The following is a 19,951-nucleotide window of genomic DNA, read 5'->3' as shown; positions in this document are numbered from 1 at the left end:
ATTTGGACTGCAATCTGAGGTGCAGTTAACTCGAATGACTTATCCTCTGCAGCAGAGGTTACTCTGGGTCTTCCTTTCCTGTGGCGGTCCTCTTGAGAGCCAGTTCCATCATAGCGCTTGTTGATTTTTCCGGATTGACTGACCTTCATGTCTTACAAAGTAATGGTGGACTGTCGTTTCTCTTTTCTTATTTAAGCTGCTTTTGCCATAATATGGACTTGGTCTTTTACCAAATAGGGCTATCTTCTGTATAAAACCCCTTCCTTGTCACAACATAACTGATGGTCTCAAACGCACTAATGAAAGAAATTCCGCAAAATACCTTAACAAGGCACACCTGTTAATTGAAATTCATTCCAGGGTACTACCTCATTGGTTAAGAGAATGCCAAGAGTGTGCAAAGCTATCATTAAGGCAAAGGGTGGCTACTTTGAAGAATCTCAAATATAAAATATATTTTGTTTTGTTTAATACAGTGTTGGTTACAACATGATTCCATGTGTGTTATTTCATAGTTCTGATATCTTCACCATTATTCTACAATGTAGAAAACAGTAAAACATAAAGAAAAACCCTGGAATGAGTAGGCGTGTCCAAACTTTTGACTGGTACTGTGTAATATATATAAAAATATATGGAGGTTTGGAAGCCACAATCTATTTGCGATATTAAAGCTGATCTACCACCTAAAATAAAATATATATTGACAAAAATAACTATCAATCAACATTTTTTTTGGCTGACATTGTTTACCGATTGACGGTCTATGACTGAAATAATGACGCACAACCAAATTTCACCTTGTGTATAACAGAAAGTTGAGACCCCGACTAAGTTCCTTTTTTGTTCACAAGAGGCTGCGGGGCCCAACGCGACCGCTTATGCCTAAGGCCAGTTCTGCCAAATGGCACCCTATTCCCGATATAGTGCATTACATTTGACCAGGGCCCATAAGAGCTCTTGTCAAAAGTAGTGCACTACAGGGCAAGTGGCTCACTCCAGAGCACAACCACAGTAGGCTGCCTAACTTGGGTGTTTAAATCCCGTCTACTATCTGGACTTACAAGCTACATCCTATGTTAGCTAGGCTAGACCATACTACATTAGAGTCCTGAGCCATGTAATCCGAGGTCATCTCTATCCATCCTAATATCATTACTTATGCACTTTGTTCAACTGAAAGAATTCCTATTCCTAACGACTGACAATAAGAAATGGAAAGATTATCCAGAGTGCCCTCTGTTGTCCTCCAGTCAGCAGCAGTGTGTGCTTAGTCTGCTCCGCGTGTGGAGGCAGCCCCCTCCTGTCCTCCCATACTACAGTATAGGGGCGACCCACTCCTCTCCTGGCACTGTGGTGGAGGCTGAGGCCCAGCCATTTGTCCGGATGACCTCGCCGGATTCTCTGAGGCTGCACCATACCCGCCCGTGTCTGTTGGCGCTAGGAATAGATTGTTATCACCTCCCTGCCTCCGCCACGTACCAGCAGCACACGGTCCAGTCCATCCATAAGAACCTCCAGAAACTCCATGTCTACAGGCCATGGGGTCAAGGAGAAACAACCGCATAGACACTGACGTGGAAGAGTACTAATGGTACAGTGATTTGAAATATCAAAAGTAAAAGTAATGGGGGCAATAACCTAAAAGTCTGGAATTTTAATTTAGATGCAGACACCTCAAAGCAGTTCCTCATCAACAGTTCATGCCTATGTACAATGCCGTCCGTGAAAATGTATTTTGGATTCTCTTATTTGCATATTCTTTACACTAAATGTTATCAGATCTTCAACCAAAACCATATATTAAATAAAGGGAACCTGAGCTAACTAATAACATTTGTATACTTATTTAATTGATTTAATTTGAAAAGTTACGCAACATTGGTGCTGAGAGATTCCTAGAAATTGAGTAAAAAAAAAAACTATATACACTATACAAAAGTATGTGGACACCCCTTTGCTGACAGGTGTATAAAATCGAGCACACAGCCATGCAATCTCCATAGACAAACATTGGTCATAGAATGGCCTTACTGAAGAGCTCAGTGACTTTCGAAGTGACACTGTCATAAGATGCCACCTTTCCAACAAGTCAGTATGTCAAATTTCTGCCCTGCTAGAGCTGCCACGGTCTACTGTAAGTGCTGTTTCTATGAAGTGGAAATGTGTAGGAACAACAACAGCTCAGCCGCAAAGTGGTAGGCCACACAAGCTCACAGAACGGGACCGCCGAGTGCTGTATGCGCATAAAAATCACCTGTCCTCGGTTGCAACACTCACTACCAAGTTCCAAACTGCCTCTGGAAGCAATGTCAGCACAAGAACTGTTCGCCAGGAGCTTCATGAAATGGAAATCTTAACAATACAGCACACAATGACATTCTAGATGATTCTGTGCTTCCAACTTTGTTTCAGCATGAATATGCCCCTGTGCACAAATCTAGGTCCATACAGAAATGGTTTGACGAGATCAGTGTGGAAGAACTTGGCTGGCCTGCACAGAGCCCTGACCTCAACCTCATTAAACACCTTTGGGATGAATAGGAATGCCGACAGCGAGCCAGGCCTAATCGCCTAACATCAGTGCCCAACCTCACTAATGCTCGTGGCTGAATGGAAGCAAGTACCGACAGCAATGTTCCAACATCTAGAGGAAAGTCTTCCCAGAAGAGTGGAGGCTGTTATAGCAGGTGTCCACATACTTTTTGTCATGAAGTGTAGTTTAGCACAGAAAACGTGGTAATTAACTACAATGATCATAATCCATTGCGTTTCTACTTGTCCGGTGTGTGTGTTTCTTTTACACATGCTGTGGTAGGTTAGTGTGGGACATAGAGAGAATAGAAAAGAATGTGAGCTCGAGAGGGATAGCGAGCAGTTGCTTCGCCAGGTCTCTCTACTTGAAAATACAGTGCCTTGCGAAAGTATTCGGCCCCCTTGAACTTTGCGACCTTTTGCCACATTTCAGGCTTCAAACATAAAGATATAAAACTGTATTTTTTTGTGAAGAATCAACAACAAGTGGGACACAATCATGAAGTGGAACGACATTTATTGGATATTTCAAACTTTTTTAACAAATCAAAAACTGAAAAATTGGGCGTGTAAAATTATTCAGCCCCTTTACTTTCAATAATTTTGCACGCCCAATTTTTCAGTTTTTGATTTGTTAAAAAAGTTTGAAATATCCAATAAATGTCGTTCCACTTCATGATTGTGTCCCACTTGTTGTTGATTCTTCACAAAAAAATACAGTTTTATATCTTTATGTTTGAAGCCTGAAATGTGGCAAAAGGTCGCAAAGTTCAAGGGGGCCGAATACTTTCGCAAGGCACTGTATATGATCTGTGATTGTTAGTTGGTAGTCAGCAGTCATAAAAGTATGCCTTATTTATGTCTGGCGAAAACCCTGCATTCCACAATAAGCTCCTCATACCAACGCTCAAGCATGGTGGTGGTGGTAGTGTGATGATTTGGGAATGTTTTGCTGACTCGGGACCTGGACAACTTGCCATCATTGAAGGAACCATGAATTCTGCTTTATATCAGAGAATTCTACAGGAGAATGTCAGTCCATCTGTCTGAGCTGAAGCCCAGCTGAGTTATGCAATAAGACAATGAACCAAAACACACAAATTCTACATCAGATTGACTTAAAAGCAACAAATATAACATTGTGGAATGGCCTAGTCAAAGTCCAGACCAAAATCCAATTTAGATGTTGTAGCAGGACCGGAAACAAGCAGTTCATGCTTGAAAAGCGGCAGGTAGCCGAGTGGTTAGAGCGTTGGACTAGTAACCGAAAGGTTCAAGATCGAATCCCCGAGCTGACAAGGTAAAAATCTGTCGTTCTGCCCCTGAACAAGGCAGTTAACCTACTGTTCCTAACACCATCATTGAAAATAAGAATTAGTTCTTAACTGACTTGCCTAGTTAAATAAAGGTAACAAAAATGAAAGGCCACAATTGTCGCTGAGTTAAAGCAGTTCTGCGTGGACCAAAATTCCTCCACAGAAATTTGAGAGACTGATCAACATCTACAGGAAGTGTTTGATTGCAGCTGAAAGTGGTACAACCAGTTAATGAGTGTAAGGGGGTAAATACTTTTTCACACAGGGGAACCGAGTGTTGCTTAATTTTGTTAAATAAATAGGTATCCAATTTTTGTGTTATTTGTTCAGTCAGGTTCCCTGTATCTAATATTATGTTTTGGTTGAAGATCTGTTAACATTCAGCGTGAAAAATGTGCAAAAATAGAGAAAATCATAAAGGTAGAAAATATGTTTTCACAGCTCTATACATCATTATAGCTTCAGTCCCTGTCAGTCTATTTATTACTGTAAGATGATACTGACTCAGAGAGTGGACACTCCGTTATCCAGTTCAGAGTATACTAGTGGTTTAAAAAAAAGGATACAATTCTCATCACCACCCTTGTTTTTGGGCGGTCCAGGCATGTTCAGCAGCACCAGCTGAGCTCCCTGGGATTTGTTGACCACAACCTCATTCAACTTGACCGCGGTGTGCATCCTCCTCACGTTAGACTGGTTCCTACAAAATAGGAAAAATTACAGGTTAAACTCAAGAATAACAACTTACATGTCTTCTACTTGGATTGAGCCCCAAAAGGCACCCTTTTTTTAAATTGCCAGCAGCATACCACCCTGCATACCACTGCTGGCTTGCTTCTGAAGCTAAGCAGGGTTGGTCCTGGTCAGTTCCTGGATGGGAGACCAGGTGCTGCTAGAAGTGGTGTTGGAGGGCCAGTAGGAGGCACTCTTTCCTCTGGTCTTAAAAAAATATCCCAATGCCCCAGGGCAGTGATTGGGGACACTGCCCTGTGTAGGGTGCTGTCTTTCGGATGGGACGTTAAATGGGTGTCCTGACTCTTGAGGTCATTAAAGATCCCATGGCACTTATTGTAAGAGTAGGGGTGTTAACCCCGGTGTCCTGGCTAAATTCCCAATCTGACCATCATGGTTACCTAATAATCATCCCCCCCCTCTCCCCTGTAACTATTCCCCAGGTTGTTGCTGCAAATGAGAACGTGTTCTCAGTCAACTTACCTGGTAAAATAACGGATAAATAAATACATTTTCACTATATAAGGAATAGGGATGCATTGTATTCTACTATAAGCATTCATGATACGTGACGGTATCATGGCAAAAATGTACAGTAAGCCAATTAGCTACCCTAAGTAATGTATAACAAATGCCTCCATAGCCATACTATAGATTATACTGATAAAACATGGTTCAGGAGTAATGTCATGTTGATACTGCATGTAACAGTAGGCTTAACTAAATCTAGTTAAGGAATAGTGCAGGCAGAAGTAATTGTTGATTTGACACGAATAATATCACGCCACACTTACCTAAGCTTCAAGGCATATTTGTTAGATACAGTTGAATTCGGAAGTTTACATACACCTTAGCCAAATCCATTTAAACTCAGTTTTTCCCAATTCCTGACATTGAATCCTAGAAAAATTCCCAGCTAGGATCACCACATTATTTTAAGAATATGAAATGTCAGAATAATAGTAGAGAGAATAATTTATATCAGCTTTTATTTCTTTCATCACATTCCCAGTGGGTCAGAAGTTTGCATAAACAATTTAAATACTAATTGAGTGTAACTTGGGTAACTTGGGTCAACATTTCGGGTAGCCTTCCACAAGATTCCCACAATAAGTTGGGGGAATTTTGGTTTATTCCTCCTGACAGAGCTGGTGTAACTGAGTCAGGTTTGTAGGCCTCCTTGCTCGCACACGCTTTTGCACACGCACATCTATTTTGTGAAGTGCACCAGTCCCTCATGGAGCAAAGCACCCCCACAACATGATGCTGCCAACCCCGTGCTTCACGGTTGGGATGGTGTTCTTCGGCTTGCAAGCCTCCCCCTTTTCCCTCCAAACATAACAATGGTCATTATGGCCAAACAGTTTTATTTTTGTTTCATCAGATCTGAGGACAAAGTACAATCTTTGTCCGCATGTGCAGTTGCAAACCGTAATCTGGATTTATGGTGGTTTTGGAGCAGTGGCTTCTTCCATGCAGAGTGGCCTTATGACGATATAGGTCTCGTTTTACTGTGGATATAGATACTTTTGTACCGGTTTCCTCTAGCATCTTCACTAGGTCCATTGCTGTTGTTCTGGAATTGATTTGCACTTTTCGCACCAAAGTATGTTCATCTCTAGGAGACAGAACGCGTCTCCTTCCTGAGCGGTATGACGCATGCGTGTTCCCATGGTGTTTATACTTGCAAATTATTGTTTGTACAGATGAACGTGGTAGCTTCAGGCGTTTGGAAACTGCTCCCAAGGATGAACCAGACTTGTGGAGGTCTACAATTTATTTTCTGAGGTCTTGGCTGATTTCTTTTGATTTTCATGCAGAGGCACTGAGTTTGAAGGTAGGCCTTGAAATACATCCGCATGTACACCTCCAATTGACTCAAAGGATGTCAATTAGCCTATCAGAAGCTTCTAAAGCCATTACATTCCAAGCTGTTTAAAGGCACAGTCAACTTAGTGTATGTAAACTTCTGACCCACTGGAATTGTGATACAGTGAATTATATATGTATTATTATCTGTCTGTAAACAATTGTTGGAAAAATGACTTGTGCCATGCACCAAGGAGATGTCCTAACCGACTTGCCAAAACTAGTTAGTTAACAAGAAATTTGTGGAGTGGTTGAAAAATGAGTTTTAATGACTCTAACCTAAGTGTATGTAAACTTCTGACTTCAACTGTATTTTTAGTACCAGTCAAAAGTTGACACACCTACTCATTCAAGGGTTTTACTTTATTTGTACTATTTTCTACATTGTATAATAATAGTGAAGATATCAAAACTATGAAATAATACAGAATCATGTACTGGGGTAAACAAAAAAAGTGTTAAACAAATCCAAAAAAAGTAGCCACCCCTTTGTCTTGATGACAGCTTTTCACACTCTTGGCATTCTCTCAACCAGCTTCATGAGGTAGTCACCTGGAATGCATTTCAATTATCAGGTGTGCCTTGTTAAAAGTTCATTTGTGGAATTTCTTTCCTTCTTAATGTGTTTGAGCCAATCAGTTGTGTTGTGACATGGTAGGTGTGGGTATACAGAGGATAGCCCTATTTTTGTAAAAGACCAAGTCCATATTATGGCAAGAACAGCTCAAATAAGCAAAGAGAATCATTACATTAGGACATGGATGTCAGTCAATCCAGAAAATGTCAATAACTTTTAAAGTTTCTTCAAGCGCAGTTGCAAAAACCATCAAACACTATTATGAAACTGGCTCTCATAAGGACCGCCACAGGAAAGGGAGACCCAGAGTTACCTCTGCAGGGGATAAGTTCATTAGAGTTACATGCACCTCAGATTGCAGCCCAAATAAATGCTTCACAGAGTTCAAGTAACAGACACATCTCCACATCAACTGTTTAGGGGAGACTGCATAAATCAGGCCTTCATGGTCAAATTGCTGCAAAGAAACCACTACTAAAGGACACCAATAAAAAGAAGAGACTTGTTTGGGCAGAGAAACACGAGCAATGGACATTAGACTGGTGGAAATCTGTCCTTTGGTTTGATGAGTCAGAATGTGATATTTTTGGTTCCAACTGCCGTGTCTTTGTGAGACGCTGAGTAGGTGAATGGATAATCTCTGCATATGTGGTTCCCACCATGAAGCATGGAGGGGGAGGTGTGATGATGTGGGGGGGTGCTTTGCTGGTGACACAGTCAGTGATTCATTTAGAATTCAAGGCACACTAAACCAGCATGGCTACCACAGCATTCTGCAGCGATACGCAATCCCATCTGGTTTGCGCTCAGTGGGACTATCATTTGTTTTTCAACAGGAGAATGACCCAAAACACACCTCCAGGCTGTGTAAGGGCTATTTGACCAAAAAGGAGAGGGATGGAGTTCTGCATCAGATGACCTGGCCTCCACAATCACCCGACCTGATCCCAATTGAGATGATTTGGGATGAGTTGGACAGCAGAGTGAAGGAAAAGCAGCCAACAAGCGCTCTGCATATGTGGGAACTCCTTCAAGACGGCTAGAAAAGCATTCCTCATGAATCTGGTTGACAGAATGCCAAGCTGTCATCAAGGCAAGGGGTGGCTACTTTGAAGAATCTCAAGTAAAAAATATATTTAGATTTGTTTGGTTACTACATGATTCCATATGTGTTATTTCATAGTTTTGATGTCTTCACTATTATTCTACAATGTAGAATGTAGTAAAAATAAAGAAACCTTGGAATGAGTAGGTGTCCAAACTTTTGACTGGTACTGTATATATGCTTACCATTATAAGCATATATAAAATAGTCTAGGCAAGGTCACACATGCTGAGTGAATGTTATCTTTCCCACGTAAATCAACTGAGATAGAACTATACATGCTGTTAGAAGAGGAGGAGGAGAGAAGTGAAGAAAGACACCACACACCCCTCGTCGCTCTAAGAAAAACTATAAGGTCACGACATGAGGGGGGAAAAAGGATCACACACATACTTAAGACTAAGGGAAACTTGACTTACAGACTCTCCCACTCTCTAGAAGAGAGGAAACAAAACATAGGTATCTTTATAATATATACATCTCACCATGGTTAATCACACATTTCAGACACAAATAGGGAGAACAGGGCATCAATGATGGAGTACAGACTAGTCTGAACATCCTGAGAACCGAGTATAGTTCAAGTAAAGGTACATCATACTCAGTCTAGATATTTCAAGTATGTAACAGTACTGTAGCTATTGTAACCATTATTCTATATGTGCACTAGACAGGTGCATCTATGGATTGAGTAGTTTCTGTTGGCAGTGCTAATACCATTTTCACACTACCATAACCAGGCCAGTACAGAACAGCAAGACTCAGTTCAGTAGTGTGAAAGGGGTATGTCTGACAGTGTACTGCCGTGTGATCCTCTAGTGGAGATACTTACGGTTTCATATTGAAGAGGTCCTTCACGCCCACGTTCGGCTCGCCGCGTTTACGGTTCCTCTCAGCAATCAGCTTGTCTTTGGTCCAGGTCATGTGGACATGGTGGTCGGGAGTGGTGGTAGCTGTGTCACTGAGGTTGGCATGGGACTTAGTGCCCAGTTTAGTGATCAGCTGAGCCTGGGGGATAACACTGGTGTCACTACAGACCCAGGCAGGATACTAAACAAAGCGGTGCCTCCTGTCAGATAGGATCAGGAGGCTGGCACAACTGTAGAATGGAGAATATCCTTATGTTTTGCATTATCGGCAAGAATGATAATGTTAATCCAAGCAATAGATCCAAAATGGATTATGGATGACATTCTCATGGTTGCATTCGTTCATCTGTCTCCTCCATGGAAAAGGCATGAAATATTACTGTACATTTCAATGCTTCAACGTTAAAATAACAAAGCTCCATAAAAACAATGCATGACATAGAAACAAAATAAAGTGTACTATAGCAAACAATAATAATAAAACATACTACAAATAAATCAAAGTGAAGTTGAAAAATGGAAATGATGGAAACAAGTAGGAAAAATGGGATTACATTTCTAATCCAAGTTGAAGTTGGAGGTTTGGGGTTGGCGGTTTTGCCAGCGTACCAAGAACGTTCTAAGTTTTTGGTTCTAAGAAGATTGATGTAAAAAGATCTAAGTGTAATACTTGCTACAAAGTTACTGAGCCGATAACTCTCACGTAAGTGGATGCAGGAGTAAGGTGACAAGGACACAAGAGGACCACAGCCATAGAAATCCTATAATTCAGTTCTCTTTCATTCTTTTGCCACAGCCATATTCATTGAGTAACGCTTCGGGGCGCTGCTTCCAGAAACGCATACAGTATTGGGGTACGCTTTTACTGGAACACCTTAGTCATTCCTTAAGATTTCCTCAAGAATTGACAAATCACAGCTTTTTTAGAAAAAGACTTAATAGCTGTGGCTCTGTCCATGTCAGATACAGGCATGAGGATGGGCTAAAGGGTGGAGAGGGAAGGGAGATTGCTTATGGGATGTTTATGGGATGGTTCTGAGGCAGACACATCACATGGCTGCTGGGCTACCTCCTCATCTTCCCGTATGTCCATGGATATGGACAGGCTTGGGACCTGTAGTGTGTTTGAGGCCTGTAGTGTCTCCACCACGGAGGACTTCTTCTCGATGGAGTTACGTGACTCGTCTGTGATGCTCTGAATCTGAAGCCCAACCCGATGCGAGCCCAGAACATCCAACAGATCAGCAGGAAATCAGGACAGGCCAAAATGTCACAACAGTCAGTCCATATTACGAGCCAAACAACAGGGAATAACTACTGTAACAGGAATGAACAAAAATATAATCTATCCCGCGTGTGAAGTGCAACCTTTGTCCCCGTCCTTGATTTAAACACTGTGCATAGGCCTACAGTCAACATTCAAAGCAGTGACCAAGTGTTCACTTGTCAATATAATGATGTTTTATCCACTATTGTACAAAAGCTGAAGAAAACACGCACATCCAGGTACTTTCTGCAGGTGCTGGAGATGTAGGAAAACAGAAAGGAAAACACAGTATACTGCTGCTGATGCTCCCAGGTGATTTTATTTACAACAATGTTTTGACTTAAACCCTTCAGTTTCAAAATGTACATATTGTGTCTTATCCTAACTGAATATATATATATATATATACATACAGTGCCTATATATATATATATACAGTGCCTTGCGAAAGTATTCGGCCCCCTTGAACTTTGCGACCATTTGCCACATTTCAGGCTTCAAACATAAAGATATAAAACTGTATTTTTTTGTGAAGAATCAACAAGTGGGACACAATCATGAAGTGGAACGACATTTATTGGATATTTCAAACTTTTTTAACAAATCAAAAACTGAAAAATTGGGCTTGCAAAATTATTCAGCCCCCTTAAGTTAATACTTTGTAGCGCCACCTTTTGCTGCGATTACAGCTGTAAGTCGCTTGGGGTATGTCTATCAGTTTTGCACATCGAGAGACTGAAATTTTTTCCCATTCCTCCTTGCAAAACAGCTCAGTGAGGTTGGATGGAGAGCATTTGTGAACAGCAGTTTTCAGTTCTTTCCACAGATTTTCGATTGGATTCAGGTCTGGACTTTGACTTGGCCATTCTAACACCTGGATATGTTTATTTTTGAACCATTCCATTGTAGATTTTGCTTTATGTTTTGGATCATTGTCTTGTTGGAAGACAAATCTCCGTCCCAGTCTCAGGTCTTTTGCAGACTCCATCAGGTTTTCTTCCAGGTCCTGTATTTGGCTCCATCCATCTTCCCATCGATTTTAACCATCTTCCCTGTCCCTGCTGAAGAAAAGCAGGCCCAAACCATGATGCTGCCACCACCATGTTTGACAGTGGGGATGGTGTGTTCAGGGTGATGAGCTGTGTTGCTTTTACGCCAAACATAACGTTTTGCATTGTTGCCAAAAAGTTCAATTTTGGTTTCATCTGACCAGAGCACCTTCTTCCACATGTTTGGTGTGTCTCCCATGTGGCTTGTGGCAAACTTTAAACACTTTTTATGGATATCTTTAAGAAATGGCTTTGTTCTTGCCACTCTTCCATAAAGGCCAGATTTGTGCAATATACGACTGATTGTTGTCCTATGGACAGAGTCTCCCACCTCAGCTGTAGATCTCTGCAGTTCATCCAGAGTGATCATGGGCCTCTTGACTGCATCTCTGATCAGTCTTCTCCTTGTATGAGCTGAAAGTTTAGAGGGATGGCCAGGTCTTGGTAGATCTGCAGTGGTCTGATACTCCTTCCATTTCAATATTATCGCTTGCACAGTGCTCCTTGGGATGTTTAAAGCTTGGGAAATCTTTTTGTATCCAAATCCGGCTTTAAACTTCTTCACAACAGTATATCGGACCTGCCTGGTGTGTTCCTTGTTCTTCATGATGCTCTCTGCGCTTTTAACGGACCTCTGAGACTATCACAGTGCAGGTGCATTTATACGGAGACTTGATTACACACAGGTGGATTGTATTTATCATCATTAGTCATTTAGGTCAACATTGGATCATTCAGAGATGCTCACTGAACTTCTGGAGAGAGTTTGCTGCACTGAAAGTAAAGGGGCTGAATAATTTTGCACGCCCAATTTTTCAGTTTTTGATTTGTTAAAAAAGTTTGAAATATCCAATAAATGTCGTTCCACTTCATGATTGTGTCCCACTTGTTGTTGATTCTTCACAAAATATACAATCTTATATATATATATATATATATATATATATATATATATATATATATATATATATATATATATATATATATATATATATATATATATATATATATATATATATATATATGAAAATACTGATCACCTTCCTTGTGTATGATCATATATTTTGATACATTGAATGTTAATATTGTGAACCTATGTTATATAATTTTACCTCCTGTTTCATGAACCTTCCGCCCCCACCTGGATATGGATGCCTGATGAAGGGTCGAACTGTTCCATATAGAATCACCTGGGATCGTGAGCAGCAGTGTGCGGCGTTTCCTTTTTGTTGTCCACTATTGAATCACCTGGTTACACCACAGGAGGCTGCTAAGGGGAGGACGGCTCATAATAATGGATGGAATGGAGTAAATGGAATGGTATCAAACACGTGGAAACACGATGAGTATGATACCATTCCATTGATTCCATTCCAGCCATTACTATGAACTTGTCCTCCCCAAATAAGGTACCACCAACCTCCTGTAGGTTAAACAGAACCTGACAAGAGTTGAGCATCACATTACCTCTCTCTCCCGCTCGGTTCTGGACAGCTGCATCTGTTTCAGCATCTGAGAGCGCTGCTCCATCACCAGGGTCTTCTCATAGGTGAAGGCTGCAATGTCACTATCGTGCTGAGGACAGAAATACAAAGAAACTGGCAAAAAAAGGGGGCAAAACCCTTGACAAATGGTTTCTTATTAATACTATAGCAGGTATGATTAAGTGTGAGTGCAGCTGCTTACCATCTCCACCACCTCCACTACAGCGTTGAGACGGAGGTGATACAGGAACATCTGCAGGTCCTTCTTCATCTGAATACTGTTGTCATTCATCTGAGCCACTGTGAAGATACGCATCTTACACTTCCTCCACACCTGGGACGGACAAGGGACAGAGAGATAGAAAAAAAGGAAAGAAACTATGAGCGTCTATGAAACTGTTCTAAATGATATAGTGCTTCAGTCCAATATCAGTTGTGGAAATTGTTTAATGGCCCCTTGCAATTAACAAAACACATTTCTGGCCATTATTAGAATGTAGTGTGTACATACTTTTTCTTCTTCTTTTTTTTACAAAGCAACAGTATACAGTACCCAAAGGCATATGGTGCCAATGCCACAATACCTTGTGTTGGCGCAGTAAGAAAGGCAGCAGCATGAGAAGACCTCCATCATGAACAATCCACCACACGTCTATGGTGCCCTCCCCCAGACGGTCCTGGTTGCAGGGGAACTTGTCAATGTTCTTTGCAACCAACAGGGCCTGATGGGCTGACGTAGTCTCTCTCACTGTCTCTGTGGGATAAGGAGGATATTTACTGTACTGCTTGTATTGTTATCAGTGCAAGAAACCCACATAATTAGGCCCCAGTTTTGACTGACTCTGGTCAGGTCATTTGGTCAGGAAAAACTCATAACCCGGCCCATAAACATACAAAAATGTTCTCAGAACCTAAAACCAAATCTCAATAGATAGCTACGCTAGCTTAATTTATCAAATGTATGTGGATGTCGTCACAAGAGGCTACTTATTATGACATACTTGATGCTACTTAAATCTACTGTAGACTAGTATAGCAAACGATGGTGTGTAGTGTGGAGGATACTAGAGTATGGTGTGTGTACCAATGAAGTTCTTCCAGGGGTAGGAGTCCTCAGCCTGTTTCCAGCCCCCAGGCCAGGCCATGAGAACGGCGTTGTGTTTCATGCCCCCCAGCCCTGCCGACTGGATCAGGTGGGAGAAACCATCCCGCAGGTTAGAGGACACCACCACGTGGCAGAAACCTTTGGTACGCTCCAGGTGCATGGCCGACTTAACGTTCTGCACCAAGAAAAGACAAAAAAACATCAGGAGAAAATATAATGAAAGAGTGAAGAGGAGGATGAATCGATGGGAAAGTGAAAATAAATACAGTTTCCATAAATACACTTGCAAAATACCAATAGTGGATGAAACATTTGATGCAAGAATACAGTGGCAAGAAAAAGTAAGTGAACCCTTTGGAAATACCTGGATTTCTGCATAAATTGGTCATAAAATGATCTGATCTTCATCTAGATCACAACAACAGACACAGTCTGCTTAAACTAACAACACACAAACAATTATACGTTTTCATGTCTTTATTGAACACACTGTGTAAACATTCACAGTGCAGGGTGAAAAAAGTATGTGAACCCTTGGATTTAATAACTGGTTGACCCTCCTTTGGCAGCAATAACCTCAACCAAATGTTTTGTTGTTGCGGATCAGACCTGCACAAAGGGCAGGAGGCATTTTGGACCATTTCTCTTTACAAAACTGTTTCAGTTCAGCAATATTCTCGGGATGTCTGGTGTGAACTGCTCTATGAGGTCATGCCACAGCATCTCAATCGGGTTGAGGTCAGGACTCTCCAGTAGTCATATTTTTTTCTGTTGAAGCCATTCTGTTGTTGATTTACTTCTGTGTTTTGGGTCGTTGACCTGTTGCATCACCCAACTTCTGTTGAGCTTCAATTGGCGGACAGATAGCCTAACATTCTCCTGTTAAACTTGGGATTTCATTTTTCCATCGATGATAGCAAGCTGTCCAGGCCCTGAGGTAGCCCCAAACCATGATGCTCCCTGCACCATACAGTTGGGTTGAGGTTTTGATGTTGGTGTGCTGTGCCTTTTTTTCTCCACACAGTGTTGTGTGTTCCTTCCAAACAACTCAACTGTAGTCTCATCTGTCCACAGAATTTTTTGCCAGTAGCGCTGTGGAACATCCAGGTGCACTTTTGCAAACTTCAGACGCACAGCAATGTTGTTTTTGGACAGCAGTGGCTTCTTCCGTGGTGTCCTCCCATGAACACCATTCTTGTTTAGTGTTTTACGTATCGTTGACTCGTCAACAGAGATGCTAGCATGTTCCAGAGATTTCTTTAAGTCTTTAGCTGACACTCTAGGATTCTTCTTAACCTCATTGAGCATTCTGCGCTGTGCTCTTGCAGCCATCTTTGCAGGACGGCCACTCCTAGGGAGACTAGCAAGAGTGCTGAACTTTTCCTCCATTTATAGACAATTTGTCTTACCATGGACTGATGAACAACAAGGTTTTTAGAGAAACTTTTGTAACCCTTTCCAGCTTTATGCAAGTCAACAATTCTTAATCTTAGGTCTTCTGAGATCTCTTTTGTCCGAGGCATGGTTCACATCAGGCAATGCTTCTTGTGAGTGTTTTTTATAAGGCAAGGCAGCTCTAACCAACATCTCCAATCTTGTCTCATTGATTGGACTCCAGATTAGCTGACTCCTGACTCCAATTAGCTTTCGGAGAAGTCATTAGCCTAGGGGTTCACATACTTTCCCCAACCTACACAGTAATGTTTAAATTATATATTCAATATAGACAAGAGAAATACAATAATATGTGTGTTATTAGTTTAAGCACACTATGTGTGTATTGTTGTGATTTAGATGATCAGATTACATTTGATCAAATCCAGGTAATTCCAAAGGGTTCTTGCTTTCTCTTGCCATTGTACCATGCAGAAAGTATGAAGAAAAAAAATCACCCATGGGATGTAAGTCTTTATAAATGCTTTCTAAACTTGGACCTTAAGTCAAGAGTGAGTGACCAAAATAATGTTTCAACATGTATGGCTAATAATTGGAAACATCTATACAGCTGACTGCAGGAATCTTTACAGAGCCAGTGGAGTTCGATGTCAATAAAACGCTTTGTGACCTCTTCGTACTTGAAATAGACTAGTCAGAACATATCATTGAACTTGGCCGGAGGGTAGCATGACAGAACAAGACTGAAATGCAGCTTTCATCAGACTGTAATCTGGGACGAGGAAGAGGACAGAGTGAGGTGCACAGATAATTATGTAATTATGTATAAAGTTGTAACATTTTGTCCCAGAGGGCAATTGGCTTTGCAGCAGGTAAAAAACATATAAAATCTACATGGATCACAATGATAATTCACCAGTACTCATCTCTAACAGCTTGCCTCTATGATGTTTCAGTGCATCCCTCTGACCTGCCAGCAGGTGGCAGAGCTTTCTGTTTTGAGATCATGAATTGAGAACTCAATACACCTCAATGAGGTGAAAGCATAGGAGTAAGCAAGCCTGTTAGAGTCAGGGATAATAATGCATATACTAGCACTTGTAGTGTGCTTGCCAAAAGCGTGCTTGACAAAGACTCCAGCCCCCCGAGAGATGGACTGTTCTCCATGCTCACATCCAGCAGGCGGTACCGGTGCATCAAGGCTCAGACCAACAGACTCCTAAACAGCTTCTATTCCCTGGCCAGCCATAAGACTGTTAAATGGCTAACAACTACTGCTCTCTCTCTCCCACAGACTATCCACACAGACCATCCACAGGTCTCCACCGATGTATTACTGCAGTACACTGCTGTCCATTGATTATTGATTTACCATTAGTATTTATCTATTTATCCTGCTACTGGTCACTATTACTACTGTTTACATGTTTATACATACACATTAATATATACCAGTAGTATATTACCATAAGTATTTATATATTGCTGCTACCAGTTATTTTTCAGCAGTGTTTACATGTACACTGAGTATATAAAACATTAACACCTGCTCTTTCCATGACATAGACTGACCAGGTGAAAGCCATGATCCCTTATTGATGTCACCTGTTAAATCCACTTCAATCAGTATAGATGAAGGAGGAGAGGTTAAAGAAGGATTTTTAAGTCTTGAATTTTTTTTGACATGGATTGTGTGTGTGCCATTCAGAGGGTGAATGGGTAAGCCAAATAATGAATTGCCTTTGAACGGGGTATGGTAGTAGTTTGAGTGTTTGAAGAACTGCAACACTGCTGTGCTATTCACGCGGAACTTTTTTGGTTACTACATGATTCCATATGTATTATTTCATAGTTTTGATGTCTTCTCTATGTAGAAAATAGTAAAAAATTAATAAAAACCCCTGAATGAGTAGGAGTCCAAACTTTTGACTGGTACAGATCAAATCACATTTATTTATAAAGCCTTTCTTACATCAGCTGATATCTCAAAGTGTTGTACAGAAACCCAGCCTAAAACCCCAAACAGCAAGCAATGCAGGTGTAGAAGCACGGTGGCTAGGAAAAACTCCCTACAAAGGCGAGAACCTACCAAGAAACCTAGAGAGGAACCAGGCTATGAGGGGTGGAGCCTCTTCTGGCTGTGCCGGGTGGAGATTATAACAAAACATAGCCAAGATGTTCAAATGTTCATAAATCAGGAGTAAAATGTCAGTTGGCTTTTTATAGCCGACCATTCAGAGTATCTCTACCGCTCCTGCTGTCTCTAGAGAGTTGAACAGCATGTATGTATGTATGTATGTATTTATGTATGTATGTATGCATGCATGTATGCATGTATGTATGAGTGATGCACCGATATTACAGTTTTGGCCGATATCCGATATTTTCTTTGCCAAAAAACCTGATACCTGATATTAAACATTTTAGCGGCCTTTTAAGCATTCTAGTACAGTTAAATAGTTAACACACACCCATGGACGCTGTGGTCTAAGTACAAGAGGTCATTGTTTGCAGGCTGGTGGTATTGATGCTAGCTAGGTACCAAGGTAAAAGCTAGCTACTCCAGAAGCTGCGGTCGAACAAATTATGCTTTATTACCAACGCGGTATTGTAAACACATTGTTTGTGGCCGGTGTTTGCAGACTTTTTTGTACAGCTTTGACAGTGCTACACCCAAACGGTGTTCCATAGTATGCATGTCGTGAAGCTAATAGCAGTGACGCTATTACTGTGTAACTCCGGTAGGGCAACATCGAAAAAATAGCGCACTTGTTAGTGTTAACCGGTGCTCGACCAGTCGCGAAAGCCAAAATCTCCCATGACAGAGAACGGTTGATTATCAAGGACAATGAAATCCATTATCAAGGAATTCGCCTTTGAGTTGTCTCGCTGAAATATTGTTACTCTTTCAAATGACTGCTTGACTTGTTCACTGCTCGATCCACACAGCTGACATTGTGGGCAAGTTTAGGAATGCTGTGTTGCACGTATCGTCATTTACGTCATGTACCTTTGATATATAGGTATGCACGTCAGCTTTGACATTGGTTTTGCACATCTGGCGTTAAACTAGACATCGGGCCGATATCAATGTTGGCATTTTTAGCTAATATCGGGCCGATTCCGATATGTTCACCGATATATAGTGCATCCCTAGTATGTATGTATGTATGAATGAAAATATCAGTGATGTTATCCTCGCAAGGGGAGGGTGCTAGAGAATGGAAAACAGAGGTGACAATAATTTTGACCGTTATCTTTCGAGATTATTTTAATTATTTCTTTAAATAAAATCTATTTTTCTGAGCAATTGTATTAGTATAAAATAATATACCAATAATTTTGAGCATAGAATATCACTCAGTCTTTTTTGCTCATATTTATCAAGGTTGTCAATAATTATGGACCTAACTGTGTGACTGACTGCAATAAGGGGAATTTAAAAAGAGTGTATTGTCTTTTACATAAACAAATTAACTATGCTATTGTTGATTTTATTTCACGCTGCATAGCCTAGGCTACTAAGCACAGTAACATAATTCAACAAAAAATATGCTATTCTCTTATTTTGAAATACATTTTATTTGTTGCATAATGTTTTTTAAGGCCTGCATAAATGGAAATAATAATAGATTTCTTTGTGATGGTGTATATTAAATGGACTTAGACTGGTAAAATAAACGCCTGCAGCATTGGTCAATCGAATTTGTCGAGGCCCGGCTATTCTAGTTTTAAAGAGAAAAATATATATATTTTGTGTCTGTCATATCATTAGTATTGTATCCTCTTCTACATTATTAAATTGAAGGATGACCAACATGTCTCATTGTCAAGATTCACATGAGGGTGTTTGTGAAAGAAAGTAACTCAAAAGTAATATAACGCGTTACTCTGCACAAAGTCATTTTCATAAAGTAATGTGTTACTTTGAAAGTAAGGAGTAAAATATTACTTTCCCAAGTAACAAATCCCAACAATGGATACGAATTCCCTGCTGCCATGATCATGTGATGTGTCTCAGTCTCACCTGCTCTGCGCTCTTGGCCTCAGCTCCCAGGGTCATGTAGGTGCCCTCAAGCACAGAGCTGACGATGGTCAGGCCTTTCCCTGCCTTCAGCTGGGTGGTGAAGGACAGCAGACGAGGGTGTTTCACCCCCAGGTCTGAATCCAACTTCAGTAGCACCAGTAGCTGAGGCCTGAGGGGAGAGATAAGGTAAAGTACAGTCAGTATATGTCAATAGATAGGCAGGAAAAGCCCAAAAACTAGGTCACCAGACAGAACATCAAGACAACTGTGTGTATTGTGCATCAGATCTACACTAGATTCTACAGTCTTCAAACAGACAATGCACCCCTGTTTTGATTTCTAAGACATTCTTGTATCTTTCACAACTAAAGCTGCCAAATAACTCTAAATCTAGTATATATAACCTGTTTCAAATTGTCCCTTTTACGCTCAACATAGCCACTTCAAATGCCCACTCGCTCTGTCATGGGAAAAATATCCTTTCTATTTTATTCAGCTAAGTTCAATTATATTTTTCTTACTATAAAATCATATAAAATAATGGCACAGGACTTAAGCATAACTTTTCAGCTAAACTAACAAGCCTACAAATCAAATCAAAGTCTATTTGTCAAGTGCGCC

General features: G+C 40.8%; 1 protein-coding gene across 2 annotated transcripts in view; it reads right to left on the bottom strand.

Moving 5' to 3' along the window:
- Positions 1–582: 582 nt before the first annotated feature.
- Positions 583–19,951, bottom strand: part of LOC112226878 (solute carrier family 12 member 7) — an 84,621-nt gene continuing 65,252 nt past the window's right edge. Inside the window, exons 17-25 of one of the 2 annotated variants that reach the window (XM_024391521.2) lie at positions 19,331–19,499; positions 13,888–14,083; positions 13,388–13,557; positions 13,006–13,137; positions 12,787–12,894; positions 8,967–9,142; positions 8,554–8,568; positions 4,418–4,551; positions 583–1,532 (exon numbers count right to left, since the gene is read on the bottom strand). In XM_024391521.2, coding sequence (XP_024247289.1) covers positions 1,441–1,532; positions 4,418–4,551; positions 8,554–8,568; positions 8,967–9,142; positions 12,787–12,894; positions 13,006–13,137; positions 13,388–13,557; positions 13,888–14,083; positions 19,331–19,499 — 1,192 coding nt within the window. In that variant the 3' untranslated portion in view covers positions 583–1,440. The remainder of the gene's footprint in view (positions 1,533–4,417; positions 4,552–8,553; positions 8,569–8,966; positions 9,143–12,786; positions 12,895–13,005; positions 13,138–13,387; positions 13,558–13,887; positions 14,084–19,330; positions 19,500–19,951) is intronic. The other variant, XM_024391522.2, reaches the window with a different exon arrangement.

Source organism: Oncorhynchus tshawytscha, linkage group LG28 (assembly GCF_018296145.1).
Source record: "Oncorhynchus tshawytscha isolate Ot180627B linkage group LG28, Otsh_v2.0, whole genome shotgun sequence".
NCBI classification, from domain to species: domain Eukaryota; kingdom Metazoa; phylum Chordata; class Actinopteri; order Salmoniformes; family Salmonidae; genus Oncorhynchus; species Oncorhynchus tshawytscha.
Note: the sequence above shows the minus strand (reverse complement) of the source record. Positions and strands in the feature narration are given on the sequence as shown.